Below are 26,673 nucleotides of genomic sequence, written 5' to 3'. Positions count from 1 at the left end.
AAATTCAACATACAGTTGTACTGATTATTTACACTCGGTACTATGGATAATTTCACTGTTCGTATTCATTCTCCTAATAACTCACGCACTTTCAGCTTTAACAGACTTCGAATGCGTCCCGAGGTACTGACTTACAGAGTCAACGTGTCAGAGTCTCAACTACTTCATACGACTGACACGACTGGTGACCGATAACGACTGGTGACTGAGTGAGTGAGGTCCGACCGGTCACAACTGGTGACTTCAAACGACTGGGTGATGTGAGGTTCCACTACTGGACTTTTATGGAAGATATGGTTTCCCGCCGGGGTCATCCGCGGTCACCTCCTGGGGAGGGGGGTTGGTTATCCTAAATCGGCATATGCAGGTGGATTTGGATCTCTTGCTTTATCCTACTTAATACACTGGCGATACACATTCATGTGTCGTATTCTGAACTCATATCGTTCGGTGATCATGGAAATATCACTTAATTCCTGTCCTCCACCTTTCGCGCGCTAACTCGGCGTCCCTGATGGCGTGCTCATCTCGACCAATGGCGAGATAGCGTGGGTCATTTCCACGAATTCATTACTTGAATTTATTACGATTACAATTAATCAACATGGGAACGATATCACAAAAATCCCCTCTATTCAATTATGTGGTTGGAATAATTTAATTATTGTTATCGGAGAAGCTAACTGGAGTTCACTCTGAGTTTTTCTTATGTTGGTTTATCTGCGGGCCTATGATAAATTTTCTCATTGGTCAACACCGCTTCGGTTAGTTTGAAATCTCTTCCTTGTAACGTGACAACACCAAACGCCTCGGGGCGTGCGAAAACTGGTACGTCACATTCTCGGTATTGGTGATACACCTGCTCGCCCTTGGTCCGAAATATATACTCTTTCACTTCCTCGAAGTCATTACTTCGTTGTTGTGAGCTCTAGCTTTAATCCTCTTATCTTCTGGCCAAGAAACATTTTCCCCATAATGACAAGCTTAAATGTGGCGACGGTTTGTCGCGATCACGCCGGGCTATGTTGAAATTCTCCCGTCCACACAAAACTGACACTGTATTCAATTTAATATTCCTTTATATCTGTATTCATCTTCAAAAAAACCAAATCATGAAACTAGGGCCTATCTCATCAGGGTACAATACGAGGGATGAGCATTATAGCTCTGAGGGTACGCTATTTTATAAGAGCATGTTTGCTCCACTAATTTACATAGCCTAGGAGTCTGAACTCCAAAATTAATATAGTCCAGCCTCTCAGAGGCATAAATTTCTTACAGCGCACAGGGTTTTACCTGGCAATCTTCAAATGAGGTATTTACAGTCACTTCTACTCAACAGTTTTTCATTTTCTTTTTCAGAAACATAAACGGGGGCAATGAGATCCCATACTAAACGGCCATAATGTAGGTTGATAATGATCGGCCAGAAACCAAAATGCAAGGAGGCGAAAAACCTGCACTCCTTCTAGAAAACTCTTAAAACCCTAAGTGGCCCGAAGATACAGAGGCTAAGCCTATTCTACGGCGGGGTGACTAAATGAGAAACATTAAATACCAAAAGAGAGTTAAGAATGTTAGAGGATAAGAAACTTTAGTCACCCCATACCAAGTTGAATGGGAATCAACAGAGGGTAATCACTCTTTGTTCCCTTACATTACATATTTCCCAGTAGGGAATAAAACAGAGTCCTTAGACTGACCGAAAATTTTACATTTAAACCATCAAATTTAGAAATGCACGTGAAACAAAAGAGCTTTGAAACCTTCCCCCCAAGCTATCTGCCGGAGCTATCACATGTTAAGGGAATTCTGCCATTACCTTGAGTTGCTGGGCCTTCCGAAAGCTGATCTGTGGCCCCTGCCCCCTTAGTACACGCCGCACGCAATAAACCGGAGTGATGGATATGACAATACGGCCTTAAAGCGCCCAGTCTGTATAGTCTCTCGAAGGGAAGTTTCCATAACACTTTACAGATAGGCTGGATGCCTGTACACATCCCCAATTTTAATTGGCTAGAGAAAATATTCACAACATTTCTGATTGGTTGATAGATACAAGAGTTCGAGGTGGTCAGAAGTGTTGACAATCTTGACTCAAGAACAAAACAATCTTCAAAAACTAAGGTTAGCCAACTGTGAAAATTAATTTTCCCTTAAGAATTAATTGTCTTTTATCCCACCAGAGGGGGGGGGGCACTTAGGCCGATGTAGAGACAGCTAACAGTTGAAAATCCAAGAATCTCGCATAACATTAGTTCAAGTTCAGTTACATAGATGGCCTTATACGCAGAAGGTGTACAATTATTATTACTATAGTTCATTTTCTTCATAGACAGGTACGTCAATGACATCCAGAAGAAAATTGTCGAGCCAAATGCGACGCCTGTGATACTCCAAGAGACAGAAGCCACAGCGCTGGTTGATGGACGGAACGCTTTGGGAGCGACGGTTGGCAACTTTTGCATGAAAGTGGCCATGGAAAAGGCGCACAAGTCGGGCGTCGGCTGGGTCGTCGCTAGAGGTGAGTATAGATTATTTTGACTCCAGTAACTCTATAATGACTGTGCGGTCATAGGATGGTGCACTGCCATTAGTTTTTCAAGTTACAACTTGGAAAAGAAGCATACTTACTCCTCGATGTTGGGGTCATTGTAGGACTTTGGTCTCTAAAAACACGGCCATTCTTGAGCGCTATCTTTAGCCTCGGTTCTCCACTTTCTGTCCCTCTGTGGGTGGGGGCAGTAAAAATAGCTTCCACGGCATCCCCTGCATGTCGTAAGAGGAGACTAAAATGGCCCCAGGGGCTCTCAACTTGGGAGCGTGGCTTGGCAACCACGGGGCCCTCAGCCGAGTCCTGGGATTGCTTTCACTTACTTGTGCCAGACTCATCACTTTCATCTATCCTATCCGACCTCCCTTGGTCAACTCTTGTTTTCCTACCCCGGCGGTATTTGGTATCGAGGCCTAGGGAGTCTTTAATTTTCACGCCCTTCGTGGCCCTTGTCTTTATTTGGGCGATACCTTCATTTTTCGAAGTGTCGGACCACTTCAAATTTTTCTCTCTGATTAGTGTTATAAAGAGGATGATTCCCTAGATGTACTTTCTCTTAAAACAACAATCACCACCACCTACACCTCCACCACCATCTCTCCACCTCCTGAGGTCTTCCTGTACATATTTTCAAGCTATAATTTTCTTCATCTTCCCTCATATCTCCTGCCATGGGGATAACCCTCAAAAAGCATCTTCGGCTCATTACTGTTTTACATACGATAGACATGTCCCAGCGAACGTACTTTAGCTGTCTTCACGGCTGATCATGTATCTTGAGCTGAGTCCTGGCATTGCTTCCACTTACTTGTGCCAGGCTGCTCACTTTCACCTGTCCTATCCAAACACGCTTAGTCAACTCTTCTTTTTTCTGACCCCGTCGGTATCAGGTTTGTGAATCCTACGGAGTCTTCCATGTTCAAGCCTTTCGTTGCCCTTGTCTTTTTGGCTGATACCTTCATTTTTGACCCTTCCATTTTTCCTTCTGATTAATGTTAATAGAGGATGGTTGCCCAGTTGCACCTCCTCTTAAAACAATAATCATCACCACCAATCACCACCTTCTAAATACAGATTTCTTTCTCAGCTATAAGCTCTATTTTATTTAAATATTTTTCTCAGAACTTTCCAATACCAAGTCATAGCATACCGTACTCTCATCTACATGGTATGGTAGAGATTGGATACAGAAACGTCGTATGCCCACTTTTCATGCGTGATCAACTGTTCAGAGGTCAATGGTCACACCCCAAGCTATAAATACATATGGGGCTGAGATAACTTCCATTAGGTGGTGTTCTTTATTCCACAATGAAATGATGTCGATGTATTTGACACCCATTTTAGGGCTACGGCATCATTGAATACTAGGCACGAGTATTTCAAAGTTCACGTAAAGTCTGGACTAAACTTATAAATTTTATTACTTTAGCAACCATAAGCGGAACCTGATACGGTGTGGGAATAACGCTTAGAAGAAGAGTTTAACAAGCGTATTATACAAGGTAGCTTCAGAAAAGGTAACAAGAGTTCACACGGAGAAACTTTATTTTGAAGGATAGTTTTTCCTTGTTTTCCCACTTTCACACCAGGCAAATACTGGGGCTGTAACTTAATTAAGGCCACGGTCACCACCTTTCCAATCCTGGCCTTTTCCCATCCTCCCATCGCCGAAAACCTTTGGTTTGTTAGTGTGACTTTAAACCAGTAGCAAACTTTACTTTATTTCAAAATATGACGTAATTGCTTTATTGCCGTACTCAAAAAAGTACTGAAAATTGCACTTTACCGTAGTGTAATTACTTTCCACTCTGTTTTATAACAAATCGTCTCTGATTGGTTGAACTTCGCTTCACAATAACGTAAACACGTAAACACGGATAGTCAGAGAGACCATGAACTTCACCTTGTTGAATAATTTCTCCGCCTGATTGCAGCACCATGGTTCCGAACTCATCTACATAAACATGGCGTCCCTCTATTCCCAACTCAAGTACACTGCCTGACAAAAAAGGTTGAGCACCGAGAGGGAGTGGTCCAATATTATCCCATTTCGGCATACATGCATACCATTGATATGTGATTAGATTTACAAGGATCTGTAATGTGTAGAACGCCCGCCGTCCTGTTGTTGATCTGTCCCCAGTCAACTGCTGTGAGACAGACGTGCAGAGAGGACTACATACAGTACGATGCATCCACGATGCCTTGCAGACGCGTTAAACAGCCTATCACCGAGCGAGTTGGTCGTGCGGTTAAGGGCGCGCGGCTGTGAGCTTGTATCCAGGAGATAGTGGGTTCGAATTCCACTGTCGGCAGCCCTGAGGATGATTTTCCGTGGTTTCCCATTTTCACACCAGGCAAATGCTTCACCCACTAAAATATCATCAAAATATGCTGCCACTAAACATGAGAATTAGGCTTATAAATACTCTTATCCTCCCTATATTTTCCTACTGTGACGTAGTACTAATTGATGCCACGAGAGAACAACTAAACCGATTACAACGTGCTATGAACTCGTGTATTAGATTTATCTTTTCCTTACGCTATGATGTTCGTGTTACCCCTTATTATCGACAACTTTCCCTTCTAAAATTTGAACAATATAGAAACCTCCACGTGGCAGTATTAATCTTTCGAGTATTAAAAGAGAATATCCCATACTACTTATCTTCACAACTCAATTTCCTATCCTCTTTCCACCAGCATAACACAAGCTCTGGCAGTACACTTGCTATCCCTCTCAGCAGGTCAGCAGCATTCAGCCGTTCCTTTGTTGCAAATGGAGCTAGAATATGGAATTCTCTCCCCCACAACATTAGAGCCATACAATCCTTAAATTCCTTCAAGTTGTCTTGCCGTGAGCATCTCCTCGATATGTGCCGCCAGGCTGAATGAATCTGGTAGAGTGAATGTGTGTATGAATGTACGTTTACTGTGCTTAGGGTATTTAGTGTCAATCAACTTTTAATTTGTAACGATAGTTTAAGACATGACTAGGAATATTTATAGAGTTTATGTTATTTTGTTTCATATTTTGTTTCTAGTTTGTAATGGTAGTTTTAAGATAAGATTATGAATATTGCTCTCAGATGTACAATGTTAATGAAGTGTGGTTAAGTGTAAGAGAGGACCATGAGTCCTAACCTCGCCACTACAAATAAAGGCAAATATAATAATAATAATATAATTAAGGCCACGGGCGTTTCATTCCAACTTCTAGGCCTTTCTTACCCCATCGTCGCCATACGACCTATCTGTGTCGGTGCGACGTAAAGCCACTAGCCAAACAAAAAACCCAGCCTATCCACCAACTGACAGCATTTGACAGAGGTCGCATTGTGGGACTGCATTAGGCTGGTTGGTCGTATTGTGCAATTACCAGGATTGTGGGCCATTCAGGTGTCACAGTGGCCCGATGTTGGACTCAATGGGTACATGAGGACACCCAGTCACGTCGTGCAGGTTCGGATCGACCAAGAAACACCACCACGGGGAAAGGACAGTCGTATGGTGCGCCAAGCATTGCGGAATGCTATAACTTTGGCACCCGCCATCCGCGAACATGTACTGGAGACTCCACAACATCCTGTGAGTTTCCGCACAGTGTCTCGATGACTCGCATCCGCCAGATTGGGGTCCTACCGCCCCATGCGTCTGTTGCCATTGACACCAGTGAGGCATGGATAGAGGACGACTGGCGTCGCATCGTGTTCAGTGATGAGTCCCGCTTCTCCATAACCTCCGATGATCACCGCGTGCGGATTTGGCGGCGTCGAGGGCAGGGAGCAGATCCTGCTCATATTGTGGAAAGACACACAGGTGTAATCCCTGGCATCGTGGTGTGGGGAGCCGTAGGATATACATTCAGGTCACCTCTAATAGTGCTTCGGGAGACTTTGACGGCACAACGATACGTCGCAGATGTTCTGCGACGGCGCCTCCTACCCCATATGGCACAGCAGCCTGGGGCATTGTCCCAACAAGACAATGCACGTCCACACAGAGCACGTGTGTCTATGGATTGCCTAGAACATGTTGAGGTACTTTCGTGGCCAGCAAAATCGCCGGACCTTTCCATCATTGAACACGTGTGGGATGACATTGGAAGGAGACTCCGTCCCAATACCAACCTGCCGGATCAGGAGGGACAGTTGCAACAACTGTGGACAAACTTGCCTCAGGAGAGGATCCAAAAGCTGTTTGACACCATTTTGAACCGCATAAGGGCATGCATTGCGGCCAGGAGGTTGCGTCATTCTACACATCTCGCACCAACATTCCACCTGTAACTGTCAACGGCCTTGTCCTTTTTCATCCCATTTTTTAATCACGGCGCATGGTCTTTCAGCACATGTAGTTTCATTCACATTCAACCACTCCTTCTGGATGCTAAACTTTTTTTGTCAGGCAATGTAATCTGCCGCCATCACAATACTGAATAATGTATAGGTTAATCCATTTTCAACAGAAAAATATCCCGTATATTACATCTATATATATAAAGTAGCTTGTCCTGACTGACTGACTGACTGACTGACTGATTCATCATCGCCGAGCCAAAACTACTGGGCATAATGAAATGAAATTTTGGGGATACATTCATATTAAGATGTAGGTGCTCCCTAAGAGAGGATTTTTGGATATTCCGTCGCTAAGGGGGTGAAAAGGGGGGTGAAATTTTAAAATGAGTGAATCTATATCTCAAAACTTTAAAAGTTTACAAATGTAAAAATTGGTATTTAGAATCTTCTTTAAAAATAAGGAAATACGTATTTTTTGTTTTCAGAAAATCCCAATAGGAGGGGTGAAAAAGGGTGAAAAAGGGGTTGAATGACTTTAATCAGGATACCGGTACTTATATCTCAGAAACTGAAGGTATTACAGATCTGAAAATTGGTACTTTTGATCTATTTTAAAAATAAAGAAACACGTATTTTTTTGCTTTTGGAAAATCCAATTAATGGGAGTGTGAAAAGGGGGGTGAATTTTTAAAATCAGTGTATCTTTATCTCAAAACTTTGAAAGTTTACAGATGTAAAAATTGGTACTTAAAATCTTCATTAAAAATAAAGAAATACGTATTTTTTTGTTTTCGGAAAATCGCAATAGGAAAGGTGGAAAGGGGTGAAAAATGGGTTGAATGCATTTAATGAGGATACAGATATCTCAAAAACTGAATACATTATAGACCTGAAAATCGGTGTTTTGGATCTCCTTTAAAAATAAAGAAATACGTATTGTTTGTTTTTGGAAAATCCAATTAATGAGGGGGGTGAGAGGGGGTGAATTTTTAAAATGAGTGTATCTATATCACAAAACTTTTAAAGTTTATAGATGTAAAAAATTAGTATTTAGAATCTCCTTTAAAAATAAAGAAACACGTATACTTTTGTTTCCGGAAAATCCCAATAAGAAGGGTGGAAAAGTGTGAAAATGTGTTGAATGCCTTTAATGAGGCTAATTATATTTCAGAACCTGAAGATATTACAGACCTGAAAATTGGTATTTGGGATCTACTTTAAATTAATAAAGAAACAGGTATTTTTCGTTTTTGGAAAATCCAAATAATGGGGGGTGAAAAGGGGAGTGAATTTTTAAAATGAGTGTCTCTACATCCTAATATTTTAAACGTTTACAGATGTGAAAATTGGTATTTTGAATCTACTTTAAAAATAAAGAAACATGAATTTTTTGTTTTCGGAAAATCCCAATAGCGGGGGTGTAAAAGGGTAAAAAATGGGTTGAATGCCTTTAATGAGGATACATATATCTCAGAAACTGAAGATATTACAGAACTGAAAATTTGTATATGGGATCTCCTTTAAAAATAAAGAAACACGTACTTTTTGTTTTTGGAAAATCCAATTAATGACGGTTAAACAGGAGTGACATATTTGGGTGAATTTTTTGAAAGACAGTATCTACAGAATATCTGAGAAACGTAGAATGTTACAGACGTAAAAGTGTCATTTGGAATCTCCTGTAAATGTAAAGAAATATAGGCGATTTGTTTTTGGAAACTCCTCTTAAGGGGAACTAAAAAGGGGGTTAAATTTTAAAATGAGAATTTATACAGTATATCTCAAGAAACTTAACATGTGACAGAAGTGAAAAATGGTATTTTTAACTCTATAAAAATAACGAAACGTGTATTTTTAGTTTTCGGATATAGTACTTGGGTGGAGGGGGGGGGGATAAAAGTGACTGAAAATGGTGTTGAATTATTTTAATTAGGCTATTGTTATATCAAAAATAAAGATGTTACAGACGTGAAATTTGATATTTGGAATCTGCTTTAAAAGTAAAGAAGCACGAACTCTCGGAAAATCCAATGAATGGGGGGGGGGGGGAGGTGAAAGGATTGAAAAATTAATTGACTTAATTGTATGAGAATACTTACATCTAATAAAATCTAAAGTTGTTAGGGCCTACAGATATGAAAATTGGTATTTGGAACTCATTTAAAGACAATGAAAAGCCCGTTTTGTGGGGGGGAGGGGATCATCTTGGGAGGCGTGAGTGAAAAGGAGTTGAATTCCTTTCATGAGGACACATAAATTGAAAACTGAAGAAGTTACAGTCGTGATAATTGGTATTTAGAAGATCCTTTACTATTAAAGAAACAAGTATTTTTGCCGGAAAATTCACTTGAGGGGGGGGGGGAGGAGTATGAAAGTGAAAAATAGTTAATTATTTTAATCTGAAAACTGAAGGTAATAAACGTAAACAATGGTGTTTAGAATCTCCTTTAAACATAAAGAAACACGCATTCTTTTAGTTTTTTTTTGGGGGGGGGGTAAATAAAATTAACGGTGGTGGGGTGTAAAAGGAGTTGAGACCAATTGATTTTACTGTTCATAATGTATTTATAAGGAGCCTCCGTTGCTCAGACGGCAGCGCGGCGGCCTCTCACAGCTGGGTTCCGTGGTTCAAATCCCGGTCTCTCCATGTGACATTCGTGCTGGACAAAACGGTGGTAGGACAGGTTTTTCTCCGTATACTCCGGTTTTCCCTGTCAGCATTCATTCCAGCAACACTGTCCAATATAATTTCATTTCATTTGTCATCCATTAATCATTGCCCCAGAGGAGTGCGACAGGTTTCGGCTGCCGGCACAATTCCTATTGTCACCGCTAGATGGGGGCTTTATTCATTCCATTCCTGACCCTGTCGAATGACTGGAAACAGGCTGTAGATTTTCGATGTACTTACTCTGATCATAAACCGATCATTTTTAATCTTTCCTGGGTTCGTTTTCAAGAGCCATCTTTCCATTCGGAGAACGTTCTTAGATTACACTACCTTCTCCTGGCATATAAATAAAAAAATAAACACATTTGAAATAAACGATAGGAATGAGATTGACCGTCCAGTTTTTCACCTCCATAATAAGGTCAATAATGCACGGATGTATGTCATTCGTATGGCCAGAAATCCCCCACACTTGCCTACGCGCGACAATGGTGCTGGTCACATTCTCAACAATGACAATGGCAGCAGTTGTAATTTACCGCCAAGTAGCGGTCTTGCATCTTGCTGTTGGGTCCAGAACATCAATAATGATAATAATAATAATTGTACCGGGCGGTACACCTCCACTCCGCTAATTTAAAATGTGCGCCAGTTGAAACTCCCCTGCTGGAGGAGGGCTGAACTTTATCTACGCTGTTAATTCTTTACCTTCTCAGAAGATGTCACCACGTGGAAAATTTTGAGTTTTTGAACTGTGTCATTTTTGATGTGTTTTTGTTTCGCCTGAAGTAAGAAGTGTAAACTTTCTCTTCTAGAGGACACTACTGAAGATCTACAATAGTGCAACCTAGTGCGGAGTCAAAGAACTATTTTGTTGGAGAAATTTTTATTTCAAGAGTTTGTTCTTTGTTAAATTTCTTTCAGTCATTGTTTAAGTTGGCAATATTTACCCCTTTCTTCCCCTTGTTATGAATGTATCCAATCCCGAAATTCTTCTATTAATTTCTGACCAATCTGGTGTATCTTCCCCCAACTTGTATCGGTTGCGGGGTCCTATCCAATAAAAACGTTGAGGGAGGGTGTTTTCTTTCCCCTGACGCCTAGAACCTTCCGCGAGAGGATATAAACTGCTGATTTTAGGGTCTCCGGGCCACTTCTGTTCCATCTTTCAGTGTGTTAAGTACATAGCAGGGGGCGGGAAGCGCCTCTTTCTTCGGCAGCGGTCAACAATAAGGTAATGGCCGATTAATAAATTCCTTCTTTGCTAGCTCAGCAGTTTAACTTTCGGGGCGGGTTCTAAGCGTTCAACCATGTAACCTTTTCCTAAAATGTAACTACTCTTTTCTTCTATTCTCATGTAAAGCTACATACTGGGATAGAGAGTGCTAACCCTCTCGAGCTCCCACTCATATTGTTTTGAGGTGAACTTATTTTTTCTCAACCTATTCTTCGATAACGTAAAACAAATTGTTCTTTTCTAAGTCACCTCTGTAGTATGGGATTAGCCCTTGCATCAGTGGCCTAAGAGCCAAAGTAGGTCTTAAAAAACAAAGTGTATTAGGAGTGCAAGTTCGCCTCCTCTCAAATTGTTTTAGAGGTCATTTAATTAACCTGCTTTTCATTTAATAGACCTCAGTAGATTGGGTATTTTACCCCTGTGTTTATGTCCGTTGAGGACAACTTGAAGGTGGAGTTTGGTGTGGCCTGGGAGAGGCTTAAATTAAAGAGCGAGTGGCTCTTTTGGAAACGGAGTGTTGTGTGCCTCGAGGAGGCTTAACTGTGTAATTTGGAGCAAGTGCTCCAGGGTTTGATTGGGGTCTTCTGCCCCTTTGTTAAAATTTGTATATCGGAAAGTTGGGCTAGTTGCTCAAGAAGTGTGAACTCAGGGCTCGAAGCCCAAACTCTGTAACCCCTGTAATTGTACATTTCAAATTGTGTTTCGGCTACTAAGTACCTGTTCTTTGTTATTACTTAATATTGAAAAGAAAATATAACCTCGTTAAATTTTACATTAACTTTGATTCCGTAGTTTGAAACCCATTCACGCCCGCACCTTCTTACACCTCTACCTACCACCAAAACTCGGTAACAAGTGGTAGCAGAGCGTGGTTGAATGGATCTCAATTTAGCCCCTTTTGACGGCTAAATATTGTTTGTTCCGAACTCTAACTATTTTCCCAGTTGCTGGAATTTTTTTGAGTTTTTCAAAATTGGTCTGTCATCATGCCCGGCCCTCGCGATGTTCTCCTTCTTAACTATTTGCGCAAGGAGGAGTTGATCTATGAATTAACTATCAGAAATGTGCAATCTGGAGGCACGGTTGCAATAGACACTAACAAGCTTAGAGAGTCCCTTGATTTGCCCATTTCCATCCCCAATTTGGGAGAGAAAGAAATTGACGACTCTCTTTCCACGATTACGGAGAATATTACTGGGCTAGCTTCTGTAGTTAGTTTTTTTGATGAAAATGATCCGTCTCCTAATCAAATTAAGCGTGTGCAAGGCAGGCTATATCATTTTTCGAATAGGGTTAACGATCTGTTGTCTCTAAAATTGAATGACGTTCAGAGGAAGGAAGCTAGTACGCTCCTGGAAAATATTTCCGAATTATCTAGTAAGGTCACTCAATTGTTAACTGGGGAAGTTCCTCCCAAATCTGATCAACCCACCATAGTGAATGCAGGTAGTGAGGAAGCACCTCCCAAGGGAGAAGGTAATAGGATAACCGTTGCTGCTCAAACTATCCCTGCCCCATTGGACAACGAATCTGAACGTCGTGCATCATTGAGTAACATCCGTTCTGAATTAACTTCCTTACCATTGAAACCTTTACCTACTATGTCACCCGGGTTTAGCAGCTTGCCTCATCCATTGGCAATGTTGCTCAGAGGTATCTCTAAGTTTTCGGTTAATACCACCAGTGATGTAATTTCATTTTTAAGATTTCTAGTGGAATTTCAGGATCATGCCCTCGTGTTTTCTCTTTCTCCATGTCAAATTTTGCAAATCATCTATCCCTATGCAACTGGCATTCTCTCTGACAAAATCGTAAGAGCCATAGCCGAACAGTCATCTATTGAAGATTTTCATGCACACTTGCTTGCAAATTTTATTCCCGCCCGCGCGAGGTCATCTCTGATTCAAAAGTACTATTATCGTGTACAGCGATTGGATGAGAACTGGGCTGATTTCATACAAGATATTAAGTTTTATACCAGGGTGTTTGCTCTTCACTTCCCTGAGGATCAAATTGTACAAGCTATTGTAGAGGGAATTTCACCTCCCTATAGGTCATATTTGTGTTTCGCGGCGTGCCCGCAAACCTTCTCGGAACTTGAAGCATTGGCCGTCTCAGCGGGAGGAGTTAGATACGCCGATTCTTTGCGTGTCGCGAAAGAACCCCCGCCTTCCTTTAGTAATACTCGGCCTCCACCTCGCCGATCAGTCACCCCCCGTAAATGTTATGCTTGCGGGTCGCCTGACCATCTGCGCAATAAGTGTCCTCTGATCAAGTCTAGTAGGGCAAATAATGGAGCTGGTTCAGCACAAGGCTGTTTTAAATGTGGGGCCTTCTCACATATCGCCAAGAATTGCCCAAACTCAAATAGCACCCCCTCCTGCTCAACTTCTGGTGCAAATTCCACCTATGCCAATAATAAAAAGTGACTAGTGGCTTCGGCTGAGTCGACTAATCCATCTTCCCGAGACTCAGCCCCTAGTAAACAGATTGTAAATGCAGAGAACGATCAGCCTTCAAGTTCATCTTTTGAATGCCCTAAAGAATGTCTTAGGATTGCGGCGGATACCCCCGCACCTGTTCCTTTTCTTAAGATTGAGTTAAATAACGAGCCTATAACAGCTCTCTTAGATTCAGGTAGTGTTTGTTCAATTATTGCGGCTGAATGGTATTCTAAATTGAAATCGGTTTGTAAACTTCCTGTCTATGTCTCTTCTCCTGTTCAATACGTTTCGGCTAATTCATCTCCATTAGAAATTCTAGGTTCCTTACTGGTCAAAATTCGTGTTTTTAAGTTTACATGGAAAATTAAATTGTTTGTGGCCAAGCAATTGTCTTGCCCCATTATATTGGGAGCTGACTTTATTTCTCACACTGGTCTTGTGCTCGATCTCAAGTCTAGGTCGTGCACATTCAAATTTGCTTCTAGTTGTAAAATCCCACTATTAAAGTGTAATTCTGTGTCATGTTCTTCTATTTCGCCTACCCAGGATGAGATGTTGTTAGACCTTAGACATCTACCTGAGGAGCAGGCCGATAGTATTCGCAAACTGTGTCAGTCGTTTCCCGAGGTGTTCTCTGATACTCTTGGTGTTACTGACCTTATTGAATACAAAATTGAGGTCACGGATTCGATTCCTGTCCGTTTTCCACCTTATAGGCTATCTCCACCTAAAATGAAGGCTCTGAAAGAAATTATCGATCAGATGTTGAAGGATGGTATTATTAGGCCCTCTAAGTCGGCGTATTCATCGCCTATTTTTCTAGTCCCGAAACCCCAAGGAGGCTTCAGGCCTGTCATTGATTACAGGGCTCTCAATCGGAAGGTGGTGTTGCAATCTGTGCCCCTTCCTGACCTTCATTCTTGTTTTTCATGGTTTCGTAAGGCCAAGTTCTTCACCATCTTGGACTTAAATCAGGCCTATAATCAAATTCCCCTTGCCGAAGAGTCTAAACATCTTACAGCGTTTGCCACGGACTGGAATTTATACGAATACAACCGCGTGCCTTTCGGGCTCCCTACGGGAGCAGCTGTACTCACTAGGCTGCTAGATAGGGTCTTCTCCGACATCAAATTCGAGTACTTATATCACTACTTAGATGATGTCGTCGTATTTTCAGAGACTTTTGAAGAACATCTAGATCATCTGCGAGAGGTTCTCGATCGCCTTCGTAAGGCTGGGTTAACTGTTAAGTTGTCCAAGGTTGCCTTCGCTAAGCCCTCTATGTCCTTCCTAGGGCATATTGTGTCACCTGATGGTGTAGCAGTCGATCATTCTAGAACACAGGCCATCCGTGATTTTAAACCTCCCAAGGACATTAAAGGTATCGCCAGGTTCATTGGTATGGTGAATTTCTTCAGGAAGTTCATTCCTAACTTTGCTAATAGAGCGGCGCCCTTAAACCTTCTTCGTAGGAAAGGCATCAAATTCGAGTGGGGACCTTCTCAACAAGCCGCTTTTGAAGACCTTAAATTAGCTCTTTGTAATGCCCCTGTACTTGCTATGCCTGATTTCTCGAAGAAATTCATCGTCCAAACCGACGCGTCGTTGTCAGCGGTAGCGGCAGTCCTTCTTCAAGAGACTGAACTAGGGAGGCGACCCATCGCCTATGCATCTAGGACTTTGTCGGCTCAAGAAGCCAAGTATTCCATCTATGAGCTCGAAGGTTTGGCAGTCTTATTCGCCTTAGAGAAGTTCCGTCTCTATCTGGAACATGTTAAATTCGACCTGGAGACAGATAATCAAGCCTTAAGCTGGGTCTTAGGTAGGCCGCGTCGTACTGGTCGTATAGCTCGTTGGGCCATCCGTATTTCTGCCTTCCAATTTGATGTCAGGCATATTAGAGGTACCGAAAATGTTGTTGCTGATGGACTCAGCCGTATGTTTTCTAACGACGTCGAGACCCAGGAACCGGTCAACAGTTCATCACCTCCCGAGTCCATACTATCTGGTGTTAATGCCATCTTAACAGATGCTCCCATGCTTTTTAGGGATATTGAGAAATACCAACGCGAAGATCCGACGCTGGCTCCGATAATGGATACCCTTTCTTCTGGGGAATATGTTGTCCCTTATGTTCTGAGGAATGGTGTTTTATGTTGCCCTTCGAGGCATGACAAGATGATGAAGGTTGTCGTTCCAGCTGTTCTTGTGCCTATGATCTTCAAGTACTATCATGAGACCCCATTAGGGGGGCATCTTGGAATCTTTAAAACTCGTGAAAAGATTCGTGAAATGTTCATATGGAAAGGTATGGACGGTGAAATTCGGGAACTTGTAAAAGCTTGTAAATCTTGTTTGCTCAGTAAACCCACCATGTCCACTAAAGTAGGCCTTTTGTCTTCTCATCAAGCGTCGCGCCCCATGGAACGCCTGTATATTGATTATGTAGGACCCTTCCCCCAGTCGAAGGGAAATGCCAACAAATTCATCTTTGTATGTGTAGATGGTTTTACCAGATTTTCTTGGTTATTTTCGACTAAGCTGGCTACCGCTCAGTCCACCATTACCTGTCTAAATTCTATTTTTGCTTCTTTTGGTCCGTGCCAATATATTGTATCTGATAATGCTAAGGCGTTCACATCAAATCTTTTTCGTAAATTTTGTTTTGACTTGTCCATCTCTCATGTAACCACTTCTGCTTATTACCCTCAACCATCTCTGGCTGAACGGGTTAATCGTAATCTCAGGTCCGCACTTATCGCCTATCATCATGAAGATCCTTCTAGGTGGGACACGTCCCTGCATTGGTTAGCTTTTGCTTTGAATTCGGCGGTTCATGAATCTCATAAGTTCACTCCAGCTTCTTTGATGTTCAAGTTTGTTCCCAACACGCCGCTCTCTAACCTCTGGTCTCTGAGTGACATTCTACCCGAGACAATAGATCCGGACAATATCAAAGATCTTTGGAAGAAGGCTAAAGCCAATCTTAAAGTGTCTCATGAAAAGGTTAGAGAAAAGTATGATCGTGGACGGAGACCCACCCCTTTGAAGGTAGGTGACCAGGTGATGGTCAAGAATTTTGTTCCCGCGGGCAAGCTTGCTCCCAGATTTCATGGGCCATGCATTATTCTTGATTTCCTTACGCCGGTTACGTTGTTAGTAAGCAATCCAGCCACCGAGAGGATATTTAGGGTTCACCTGTCACAGGTGAAACCAGTGTAAATTTTGTGTCAACTTGCTTCATATAATTTGAAAGGAATATGAAGGTTATATTTTTTTTTGAGTTCAACTCTTAAGGCATTCTGCTCCTTCTATTTTATTTTATATGTAAGCATTTCTTGTAAACCTCCCCCGATTGTTAAACTGCCATCCTGTCCTTGTCACGGCCATTACCACGCTCCCGTCTCCTGCTCCACTACACTCAGTGGCTGGCTTAGATGAAACGCCATGGATATCTCCACGCCGCTGGCCCCTCAATCTCTCTACATGCCTGTGCCCTCAAAAGATACATGATGGTCCAACACAATTTTGCCGCCTAGTTTTAATGTTTCAGTGCCCCCGCAGCCGCGCGGCGCCGTGCGGCAACTGGGCCCGAGGACGGGCCCCCTCGGCCCCAGCGAGGACGACATGTGCACGGCGAGCCGGAGCTCTCCTCCCGGCCAAGGCTGATGTGCGGCGCACGACCTGCTACTTGCCCGCAGCCAGTATATGTTCACCGCGGGCGCGGCGTGTTTCAACACCTCTGCTCCCCTCATAGTGCGGGCGAGCGGTATCTCAGGGTACTTGAGGGGTCCGAGCGGCCTCCCTTTGGACGCAAGCTGCAACGGCCGGTCTGGCCATCCAACTTAGCCTACATCAACTACATAGACATTCCTGTTCAACCTTAATACCGTTTCATGGGAATTCAACAGCAATATTTGGTGGACATTGCAAAATTTTCCTTCGCTTTTAAGTATTAAAAGTTATCTTCAGAAATTCAACTTCTACAAATATAAAGACTTTACTTCATCCGCAACAACAAAATTTTGAAACTGAAACAAACTAAATTTAGAAAATCTCATAAATGCTTCTGCAATCTATCTTCATATTCACATCATAACTTGGAACTTGTTTCAAACTGACTTCATGCGTCATCCCTGGAGGAACTTTTTGGGGGGGGGGAGGTCTGTACCGGGCGGTACACCTCCACTCCGCTAATTTAAAATGTGCGCCAGTTGAAACTCCCCTGCTGGAGGAGGGCTGAACTTTATCTACGCTGTTAATTCTTTACCTTCTCAGAAGATGTCACCACGTGGAAAATTTTGAGTTTTTGAACTGTGTCATTTTTGATGTGTTTTTGTTTCGCCTGAAGTAAGAAGTGTAAACTTTCTCTTCTAGAGGACACTACTGAAGATCTACAATAGTGCAACCTAGTGCGGAGTCAAAGAACTATTTTGTTGGAGAAATTTTTATTTCAAGAGTTTGTTCTTTGTTAAATTTCTTTCAGTCATTGTTTAAGTTGGCAATATTTACCCCTTTCTTCCCCTTGTTATGAATGTATCCAATCCCGAAATTCTTCTATTAATTTCTGACCAATCTGGTGTATCTTCCCCCAACTTGTATCGGTTGCGGGGTCCTATCCAATAAAAACGTTGAGGGAGGGTGTTTTCTTTCCCCTGACGCCTAGAACCTTCCGCGAGAGGATATAAACTGCTGATTTTAGGGTCTCCGGGCCACTTCTGTTCCATCTTTCAGTGTGTTAAGTACATAGCAGGGGGCGGGAAGCGCCTCTTTCTTCGGCAGCGGTCAACAATAAGGTAATGGCCGATTAATAAATTCCTTCTTTGCTAGCTCAGCAGTTTAACTTTCGGGGCGGGTTCTAAGCGTTCAACCATGTAACCTTTTCCTAAAATGTAACTACTCTTTTCTTCTATTCTCATGTAAAGCTACATACTGGGATAGAGAGTGCTAACCCTCTCGAGCTCCCACTCATATTGTTTTGAGGTGAACTTATTTTTTCTCAACCTATTCTTCGATAACGTAAAACAAATTGTTCTTTTCTAAGTCACCTCTGTAGTATGGGATTAGCCCTTGCATCAGTGGCCTAAGAGCCAAAGTAGGTCTTAAAAAACAAAGTGTATTAGGAGTGCAAGTTCGCCTCCTCTCAAATTGTTTTAGAGGTCATTTAATTAACCTGCTTTTCATTTAATAGACCTCAGTAGATTGGGTATTTTACCCCTGTGTTTATGTCCGTTGAGGACAACTTGAAGGTGGAGTTTGGTGTGGCCTGGGAGAGGCTTAAATTAAAGAGCGAGTGGCTCTTTTGGAAACGGAGTGTTGTGTGCCTCGAGGAGGCTTAACTGTGTAATTTGGAGCAAGTGCTCCAGGGTTTGATTGGGGTCTTCTGCCCCTTTGTTAAAATTTGTATATCGGAAAGTTGGGCTAGTTGCTCAAGAAGTGTGAACTCAGGGCTCGAAGCCCAAACTCTGTAACCCCTGTAATTGTACATTTCAAATTGTGTTTCGGCTACTAAGTACCTGTTCTTTGTTATTACTTAATATTGAAAAGAAAATATAACCTCGTTAAATTTTACATTAACTTTGATTCCGTAGTTTGAAACCCATTCACGCCCGCACCTTCTTACACCTCTACCTACCACCAAAACTCGGTAACAATAATAATAATAATAATAATAATAATAATAATAATAATAATAATAATAATAATAATAATAATAATAATAATAATAGTAATAATAATGTTCTGGACCGTCGTCAAATGTGCGGACCGCGCTTGAAACGGGTCCTGGACTGGTAGTGACTAAGAATGCAGTCCGGCTGCGGGTTCAGAACCGCCAAGGCACCCAAGACGACACCACGCCGGATCTCGGGTGGAATACCTGGACCTAGCCCGGGAAGTACGTAATCGGTTGCTGGAAGGAAAGATTGAAAAATGGAGGGAGACTTGCCGTAATCTATTAGAAAACGAGTCAGATCGCGAATTTCGGCGGATTATATATATAAAACAATAAGCATTCAATTATAAATTTCAGTATAATCCCGTAGCGAAGCACGGGTACCTTGCTAGTTATATCATATAGTTCATATCGCCTTCATTGATACAGAACCATTCCCCTTGCAGGTGGGGGTGGTATAATGCTACTCATGGTATCCCCTGCGTGTTGTGAGAGGCGACTAATATAGGCCCCAGGCGTTCTTAACTTGGGAGCGTGAGTTGGTGATCGCGGGGCACTTGGCTGAGTCCTGACATTGCTTCCACTTACTCGTGCTAAGTTTCTCACTTTCATGTATCCTATCTGACCTCCTTGGTCAACTCTTGTATTCTTTTCCGACTCCGAAGGTATCAGGTTTGCGAATCCTAGGAAGTCTTTCATTTTCACGCCCTTCGTGGTCCTTGTCTTTCTTTGGCTGATACCTTCATTTTTCAAAGTGTTGGGCTCCTTCCATTTTTTCCCTTTGATTAATGTTAATAGAGGAGGGTTGCCAAGTTGTACTTCTCCGTAAAATAATAATCACCACCACCGCCTCAATTCAGAACCAGACTCTGGTAGCTTAGTGGACTGTTCGCTGCTTCGGGTCACTTTAATTTTTAATTTTAAAATTCAATTTACTATAGTATGAAATAAAATATCGTACACAACAGCCACTAAAGTGATAACTTGACGTTGCTCGTTTCGACATTTCGTAAATAACTCACTCGTAGCGGAAAAAAATCACTTTCCGTGGAAGTTGTATAGATAACTATTAGTCATCATTTTCTTCATCCTCCCACATTATCTCCTGCTACATGGATGACCCCCCCATAACCATCTTCGTTGCCTTACTGGCGTAGTAGGGCACTGAGACGCATTACCATTGAACAGTTAACTTACCATTCTTGTCCATTCACTTGTTCCAACCGTACACCAAGGCACCGATGCCGCCATGGAAGAAATCTTCGTCCAGTTCCTGAAGCCACGTCATGCCGCCAACTTGCACGTAGAAAGCCAGTCTCTATCATCTGAGCCACTCTTCCCGTCAAAGTGTCAATTTTTGACCACATATATTTTTAGGTTCATATCAGCCGCACTCTTAACTTTCTTCTTTTAAAAATTAAACTGTTCAGCATAAAATTAAATAAATACCTACGTACCCAAAAATATCTATTTACTCAATTTTCAGAAACCATTTGTTTGCTTTCTAATCCTTATTGTGGTAATTGATAAACGACTTTTAATTTTGTTACACTACATCCTCTGTTTTACAAGTTGTTTTGGAGGAAGGGATAAAACTGCAATAAAATATATTTAGAAATTATATTTAACTCTTTTTTCTTTCTTTCTTTCTTTCTTTCTTTCTTTCTTTCTTTTCAGGTACTTTTACAGTCCTTTCCTTAACTGTTAGGTTCTTCAGTCTGCCGAAACTAATTTTGAGTGCCTGAAAAAGAAAAACATATGGTTATAGAATTATACCTGAAATAGAAACAACATAATTAAAATAGAACGACATGTTTCGTCCCTGAAAGAACGTCATCAGGTTCTGCCAAATCACGCTCACATTTTGGTTGGAGACAAAAGAGGACTTCTTTAAGATAAGTTCTAGAATTCAAGTTCATAAGTATTTAAACATAAATAAACAGAAATATTTATACATTTCTAAATATTTGAGTGTGATTTGATAGATCTGATGATGTTCTTTCAAGAACGAAACGTGTCATTCTATTTTAGTTGAGTTGTTTCATTTTCAGGTATAATTTGTTACCATGTTTGTTATTTGAGTCATTAGTCCATAGATAGGTTTGATGCAGGTCTCCATGCCACCCTATCCTGTGCTAATCTTTTCATTTCTATGTAACTGCTGCATCTTACATCTTCTCTAATCTACTTGTCATATTCATACCTTGGTCTACCCCTACCGTTCCTACCCCCTACACTTCCCTCAAAAACCAGCTGCACAAGTCCTGGGTGTCTTAAGATGTGTCCTATCATTCTATGTCTTCCTCTCGTCAAACCACAACGATCTCTTCTTACCAATTCGATTCAGTATCTCTTCATTATGATTCGATCTATCCATCTCACCTTCAGCAATTCTTTTGTAACACCACATTTCGAAAGCTTCTATTCTCTTTCTTTCCGAGGTAGTTATCGTCCATGTTTCGCTTCCATACAGTGCCACGCTCCAGAGGAAAGTCTTCAAAAACGTTTTTCTAATTCCTATATCATTCGAAACCGACTTTCAACCTATTACGTCGTGTTACGTACATTTAGAACGGGTTGAAGAGATGTTAAGCGCACAACAAAAATGGCCATCCAGACACCAGTGGGATCCGAACCCACAACCTCCCGATTTTGCGTCGGATGCTCTACCAATTGAGCTATGGTGGCCTAGGCCATCTTTGTTCTGTTGGAAAAGATCTAAGCTACAGGTCTGGCACTACTGCCGTCACACTGTAGAGTGCGTTTCGCCCGTTGAGGGCCAAGTCAATGAATATTGAATTTTCACGACCGCATTGTAATCGAAACCGACTTTCAACCTATTAGGTCGACGTACGTGTCGTGTCTGGTACGTACGTAACACGACCTAATAGGTTGAAAGTCGGTTTCAGTTACAATGCGGACGTGAAAATTCAATATTCATCCTATATCAATGTTCGGAGTGAGCAAAGAAAGGCTTTCTTTGCTCGTGCTAGTTTGCATTTTATGTCCTCCTTACTTTTGCCATCGTTAGTTACTTTACTACGCAAGTAACAATATTCATCTTCCTTTAAGACTTCATTTCCTAATCTAATATTTCCTCCATCACCTGACTTCGTTCGACTGCACTCCATTACTTTCCTTTTGGACTGATTTATTTTCATCTTGTCCTCCTCACCCAAGAATCCGTCCATACCATTCAGCAACTTCTCCTGATCTTTTGCAGTCTCTGTCTGTTACCATATGTTTTCTTTTTCAGGTAGTTTACAAATTTATTACTCTAAATTGATTTAGTCAGGCTGAAGAGACTAACAGTTATAAATTAACTGATGAAACTGAAAAGAGATGGCTTCAGATATTACAAGAAAAAACCGTCCTTGTCTGTCCATCTTTCAGAGAACAAGGCCTACTCCTTTTCCTTTCTCGATTGTGTTGGTTGAATTCTGTATGCTGTATTACAACTTTGCCCATATACGTTGCTGGATATGTATTCTTATGTTTCAGTGACATCATCCCTAGCTTATACCTAAGACGTCCTGAGTTAGCACCCCGACCAATAGAAGTGAAATGTTAGGTTTGAAAGTCAGTCCTCTGTGGTGTGAATTACACATAGAACAGTTAATATACGAACACAAGATTTAATTACATGAACAAATACTAGTTCGTTTGCATTGAATACAGTAAAACCTTCGATTGCGAGCAAAAATGTAAATGAATGTATGTTCAGTCGTCAGCCCTAAGGCTGGTTGGATCCTCAACAGCTCCGCCAACAGCTGCCATACATGGCCTAGGCATCACTGAAGAGGCGTACTAGAGAAATGAGGAGTGAGGTAGTTTCCTGTTGCTTTCCTCGCCGAGCCAGAAGTTGCTATTACATATCAGTCTGCCAAGCCCACTGAAATGCATGTATCAACCGGCCCTATGAGCAACATTTTCACACCATTCATACTAGAAGACATAGTGCACTGTAAACACCAGGTCCCGCCAGCAAAGGCATATAAATTAATGATGACTATTAAAAACCGAGTGAAGATTTTGCATTAAAAGTAGTAAGTTTACTGATTTGTCTGCTGAGCGCAAGAGTCAATCGTTTCCTTCACGCAGTGGGTTTGTGGGTAATCTTCTTCAGTTAGTGTGTCTATACGAATGTATACTATAGGACATAAGCAGCAGAGAATTAAGATCCTCACACTGCTGGTTAGCAGAGTAGGGGGAGATAACGGGTGTGCACGAGCGGCGTCCTAGGTCAGGGCTCGGCTGCCTGACTGTACAGGAAAACTCAGACAGCTGACCAAGGGTTCACCCGCTCGGGCAAACGTCCATTTTTGTGGACTGCTATAGTTAGCTATTTCTTGTTTGTTGTTGCTTTGTTTCGGTCTAGAAAGCCAAGAATAACGACCGAGAGGATTCCTCGTGTTGACCACAAGACACCTCGTAATCTGCAGGCCTTCGGGCTGAGCAGCGGTAGCTTGGTAGGCCCAAGCCCTTCAAGGGCTGTAGTGCCATGGGGTTTGGTTTGGTTTGGTTTTTTGCCGTGTTACCGAACTACTTTATCCAATAGGGTTTTCCATTATTTACATCTTGTCTTGATTGTATTGTGGTTTGCATTTTACATGGTTTTTTTAGGGTTTGTTCTGTCTTTTATTTTCTCCGTAAAGATTAATTTGGTTGAAAAACTTTACAGTCTGGAGAAAATAAATCTACCACTACTACTTACACCCTACCGGGCGTCGAATGGATGACCCACGCATAAGAATGCCTCCACGTAACGGGGTAAACACCCCCGGATGAGATTTGATTGAAGAGCGGGTCGAATGGCTTAACGAGCTTCGGACCGCTCCCCTTCCTACCTTCTGTGCCGGCCCGGCAGCCTGAGCACTTGGGAAGTGGTACGTTCGAAAGAAAACAAAAACAACAAATACTTAAGATGGAGCCTTATGTCTATAAGATGAAAGTAGGATTTTCTGGGTTCAAATGCCTATTGGATACTGCTTAACACTGCTACAAATGACAAGAATCATAAATAGGGGTTACGAATGCAAATTTATTCAAATATGACCATTAAAAAAAAGTTGACACAGCTCTATACAATGACTCTCCACATATGGGAGGAAAAGAAAATAATAATCATTTAAAAATACGAATCGCCCATGGGCGTCGTCTGCATAACGGTATGATTGAGGTTTTGCGACTTGCTATCGTTCATTTTTCCTCATTAATTCATACCGTTCATGAAATTTGTACATTATTCTGTCGATCACACCGTGAGATGAACTGATGTCCCGATACACAAATATTACTAGCTGTTCTAAGCACGAACATAACCGGGGCCTACGCTACATAATATCATATTAAAAGACACATTTGCATAATGCACAAACAAACACAAATACCATTTTGCTAAACCCCGGACTCCTCATCTATTACCAAGACCAAACAATGTGCACATAGGTTCTGTTTGAACTCAAAAATATGTGCACATCATTACGAAACATACACAAAACATATGGATATATACACTTCATGCACACAGGAGAACCATTCCTAGAAAGAAACAACAAGGTTATCACTGTCTCCGGCCCAAAGCGCCAGCTTGGAGCAGCTCGCTCAAGGGCGTCATAATCCGGAATCGAACTGGCAGACTCCCGACCGAGAGGTACTGTGGGTTTCCTGTAGATACCGAGAATAGCTACAATCTCATCTTGCCGGATATTTGGGGGAATCCCTACTCATTTATTAAATACCTTTTAAAAGAAGTTACCGTGATATTATCCTTATACAAGTATTCTTAGCTGGGCCATTTAAACCAACCGAGGGGAGCGCGAGGTTGACCCAGGGCTCCAAGTTAGTCTTAACACAATGGTTTAAAGGGATCCCTCTGTTCTGAGGGCGAGAGCCTGACATTCACAACAACAGGAAGGCCGGCCATTCACTTCGCACGGCCGTTCTGATTCTTCTCTCGCTCACACGTCTACCCCCTCATCTCGGGGACACATTTCCACGGCCCGCTTCATTTGCATATTCATATCATTATGGAATTCCCATGAAATACTCTTTTTATTCACTCCCTTCTCATTATTATCACTGAGACTGTGGGCACGATCACTTCTCAATCATCTCATCGTAAATTCCTATTCGGCCTTCTCACTACGTCTCATATCGCGTATCTTCTTCCCTTGGGCCTATGGCTCTCATGGCTCCTCGTTCATACCACATAAATACACTTATATTTAAACCTTCTGACCAAAGATTACGGATGGGCCTCACCCCGGCTATAGATTAAAAGAAAACACTCCAAACCATTATGGCCAATTAATCAAAAATCACGGGAGACTTGCACATGGTTCCACACACCTACCAAAATGACACAACATATACCTCTCTCGGTCGGGATTTTCTTCTTTCTTGCAGTACATGCACGGATTATATCTGTAAGCTAGGCATGCATTGTCTGACTGACCCATGAGTTTCCCTGGCATATCCGACAACCACGTGGGACAGTGACTACCAACATTTCGACATATTTCCCTGCTTGCCAGCACTATGTTTCCGACCACCCCTACGGGAAACTCAAATATTCTCCTAACCTTGTTCCCATATCTGCTAGGACGTTCTACATTAAAAATATAACCCTCACGATAAGCTAATCATTAAGAAAGAAATATGAGTCGTCCGGGAATTCAGCTCCCTTAAATTTTACTTCAACATTATAAAATCAATAAATTTTCCATATAGGACATGCATTAACTTACAACATTTTGATATTTACAAAAGAACGCTAATCCTATCCCCGGGTTATGTCATGCTTAGAAATTAAATTTGGACATCACTCATCTGTTTGGTGGCCGTTGTTTACCCCGCCACGGGAGACCCATGGTGAAGTTCTTAGTACTCCATGACCACTCGGCAGGTGGCGGGCGTGCAGTCCTTCATCCCTGGTCCATACAAGTCCGACATCCTGGGGAACTCGTCACAGCTGAAATCTTACAGTAATCCAAGTGGGTAACACTTTTACACTCGTCACACGTCCTCTATTTCAGAGTTTACACCCGCGTTCACAGTAAGAATCGGGTGGCTCACGAGATTCGAGCCCCTGATTCACAGTAACACGTTGGGTGATACCAAATTATGAATTTCACTGACTCATTAAAGCCGGCACTGTCTCAGCCGAATTCTAATATTTGTTCGAAAATTAGGCTCGCGGTTTTTTTACTAGTTTGACACGCAGCACAGGAACAATACCTAGGCTCGTTTGGCCTCCCGTTCACTTCACAAAGCGTGCTGGACACAATGGCGCTTTCAATACACGGTCAAGGGTTTCTGACTTAAACTGGGGCACCGCGGGATATAGTGTCCTCCTCACCGACCCGTAAAAGAACAACTGTCTCTACCATGGCCTGCTCGGGCTATATTATCTTGCCCGCCGGAAGCTCGGGGGCGTCAACGTTCACGGTTCATTAAGAACAAGAGCTCCTTTCGTACCAAGAATTGACGATATTTGAATATTGCATCTTGTAGCCCTCTGTCTCCTCTTTCATTTGAGCCAGGCGTGCTGGATCTCCGATCAGCAGTTTTTATGTAGTTTGCTTCCCGCCTTTGATTAATTCATAGCGTCCTCTGGGGGGTGGAGCTATCTCCTAAGCGCGATTTTTGGCTTGGGTGACGCCGCTGTATCCACATGTGTTAGCGATATGTTACATCTTGACAGCTGGTGACCTCATTTCTTCCCCTGCATAAGTTATTACATATTTTTAGTCTGGAGAACGCAGAAAATTCCGCTCTATTCAAT

At 42.1% G+C, this 26,673-nt stretch overlaps 1 protein-coding gene and 1 non-coding gene across 2 annotated transcripts in view; one reads left to right on the top strand and one right to left on the bottom strand.

The window, feature by feature from the left end:
* The window catches only part of LOC136874925 (uncharacterized oxidoreductase YjmC), a 110,705-nt gene that overhangs the window by 17,785 nt on the left and 66,247 nt on the right, over positions 1-26,673 (top strand). Inside the window, exon 2 of the mRNA XM_067148635.2 lies at positions 2,336-2,524. Coding sequence (XP_067004736.2) covers positions 2,336-2,524 — 189 coding nt within the window. The remainder of the gene's footprint in view (positions 1-2,335; positions 2,525-26,673) is intronic.
* TRNAL-CAA (transfer RNA leucine (anticodon CAA)) lies at positions 21,503-21,576 on the bottom strand. Its single transcript has one exon. It is a non-coding gene; the product is annotated as a tRNA-Leu (tRNA).

Source organism: Anabrus simplex, chromosome 5 (assembly GCF_040414725.1).
Source record: "Anabrus simplex isolate iqAnaSimp1 chromosome 5, ASM4041472v1, whole genome shotgun sequence".
Classification (NCBI taxonomy): domain Eukaryota; kingdom Metazoa; phylum Arthropoda; class Insecta; order Orthoptera; family Tettigoniidae; genus Anabrus; species Anabrus simplex.
The sequence above is the reverse complement of the archived record's forward strand: the minus strand, read 5'-3'. Positions and strand labels throughout refer to the sequence as shown.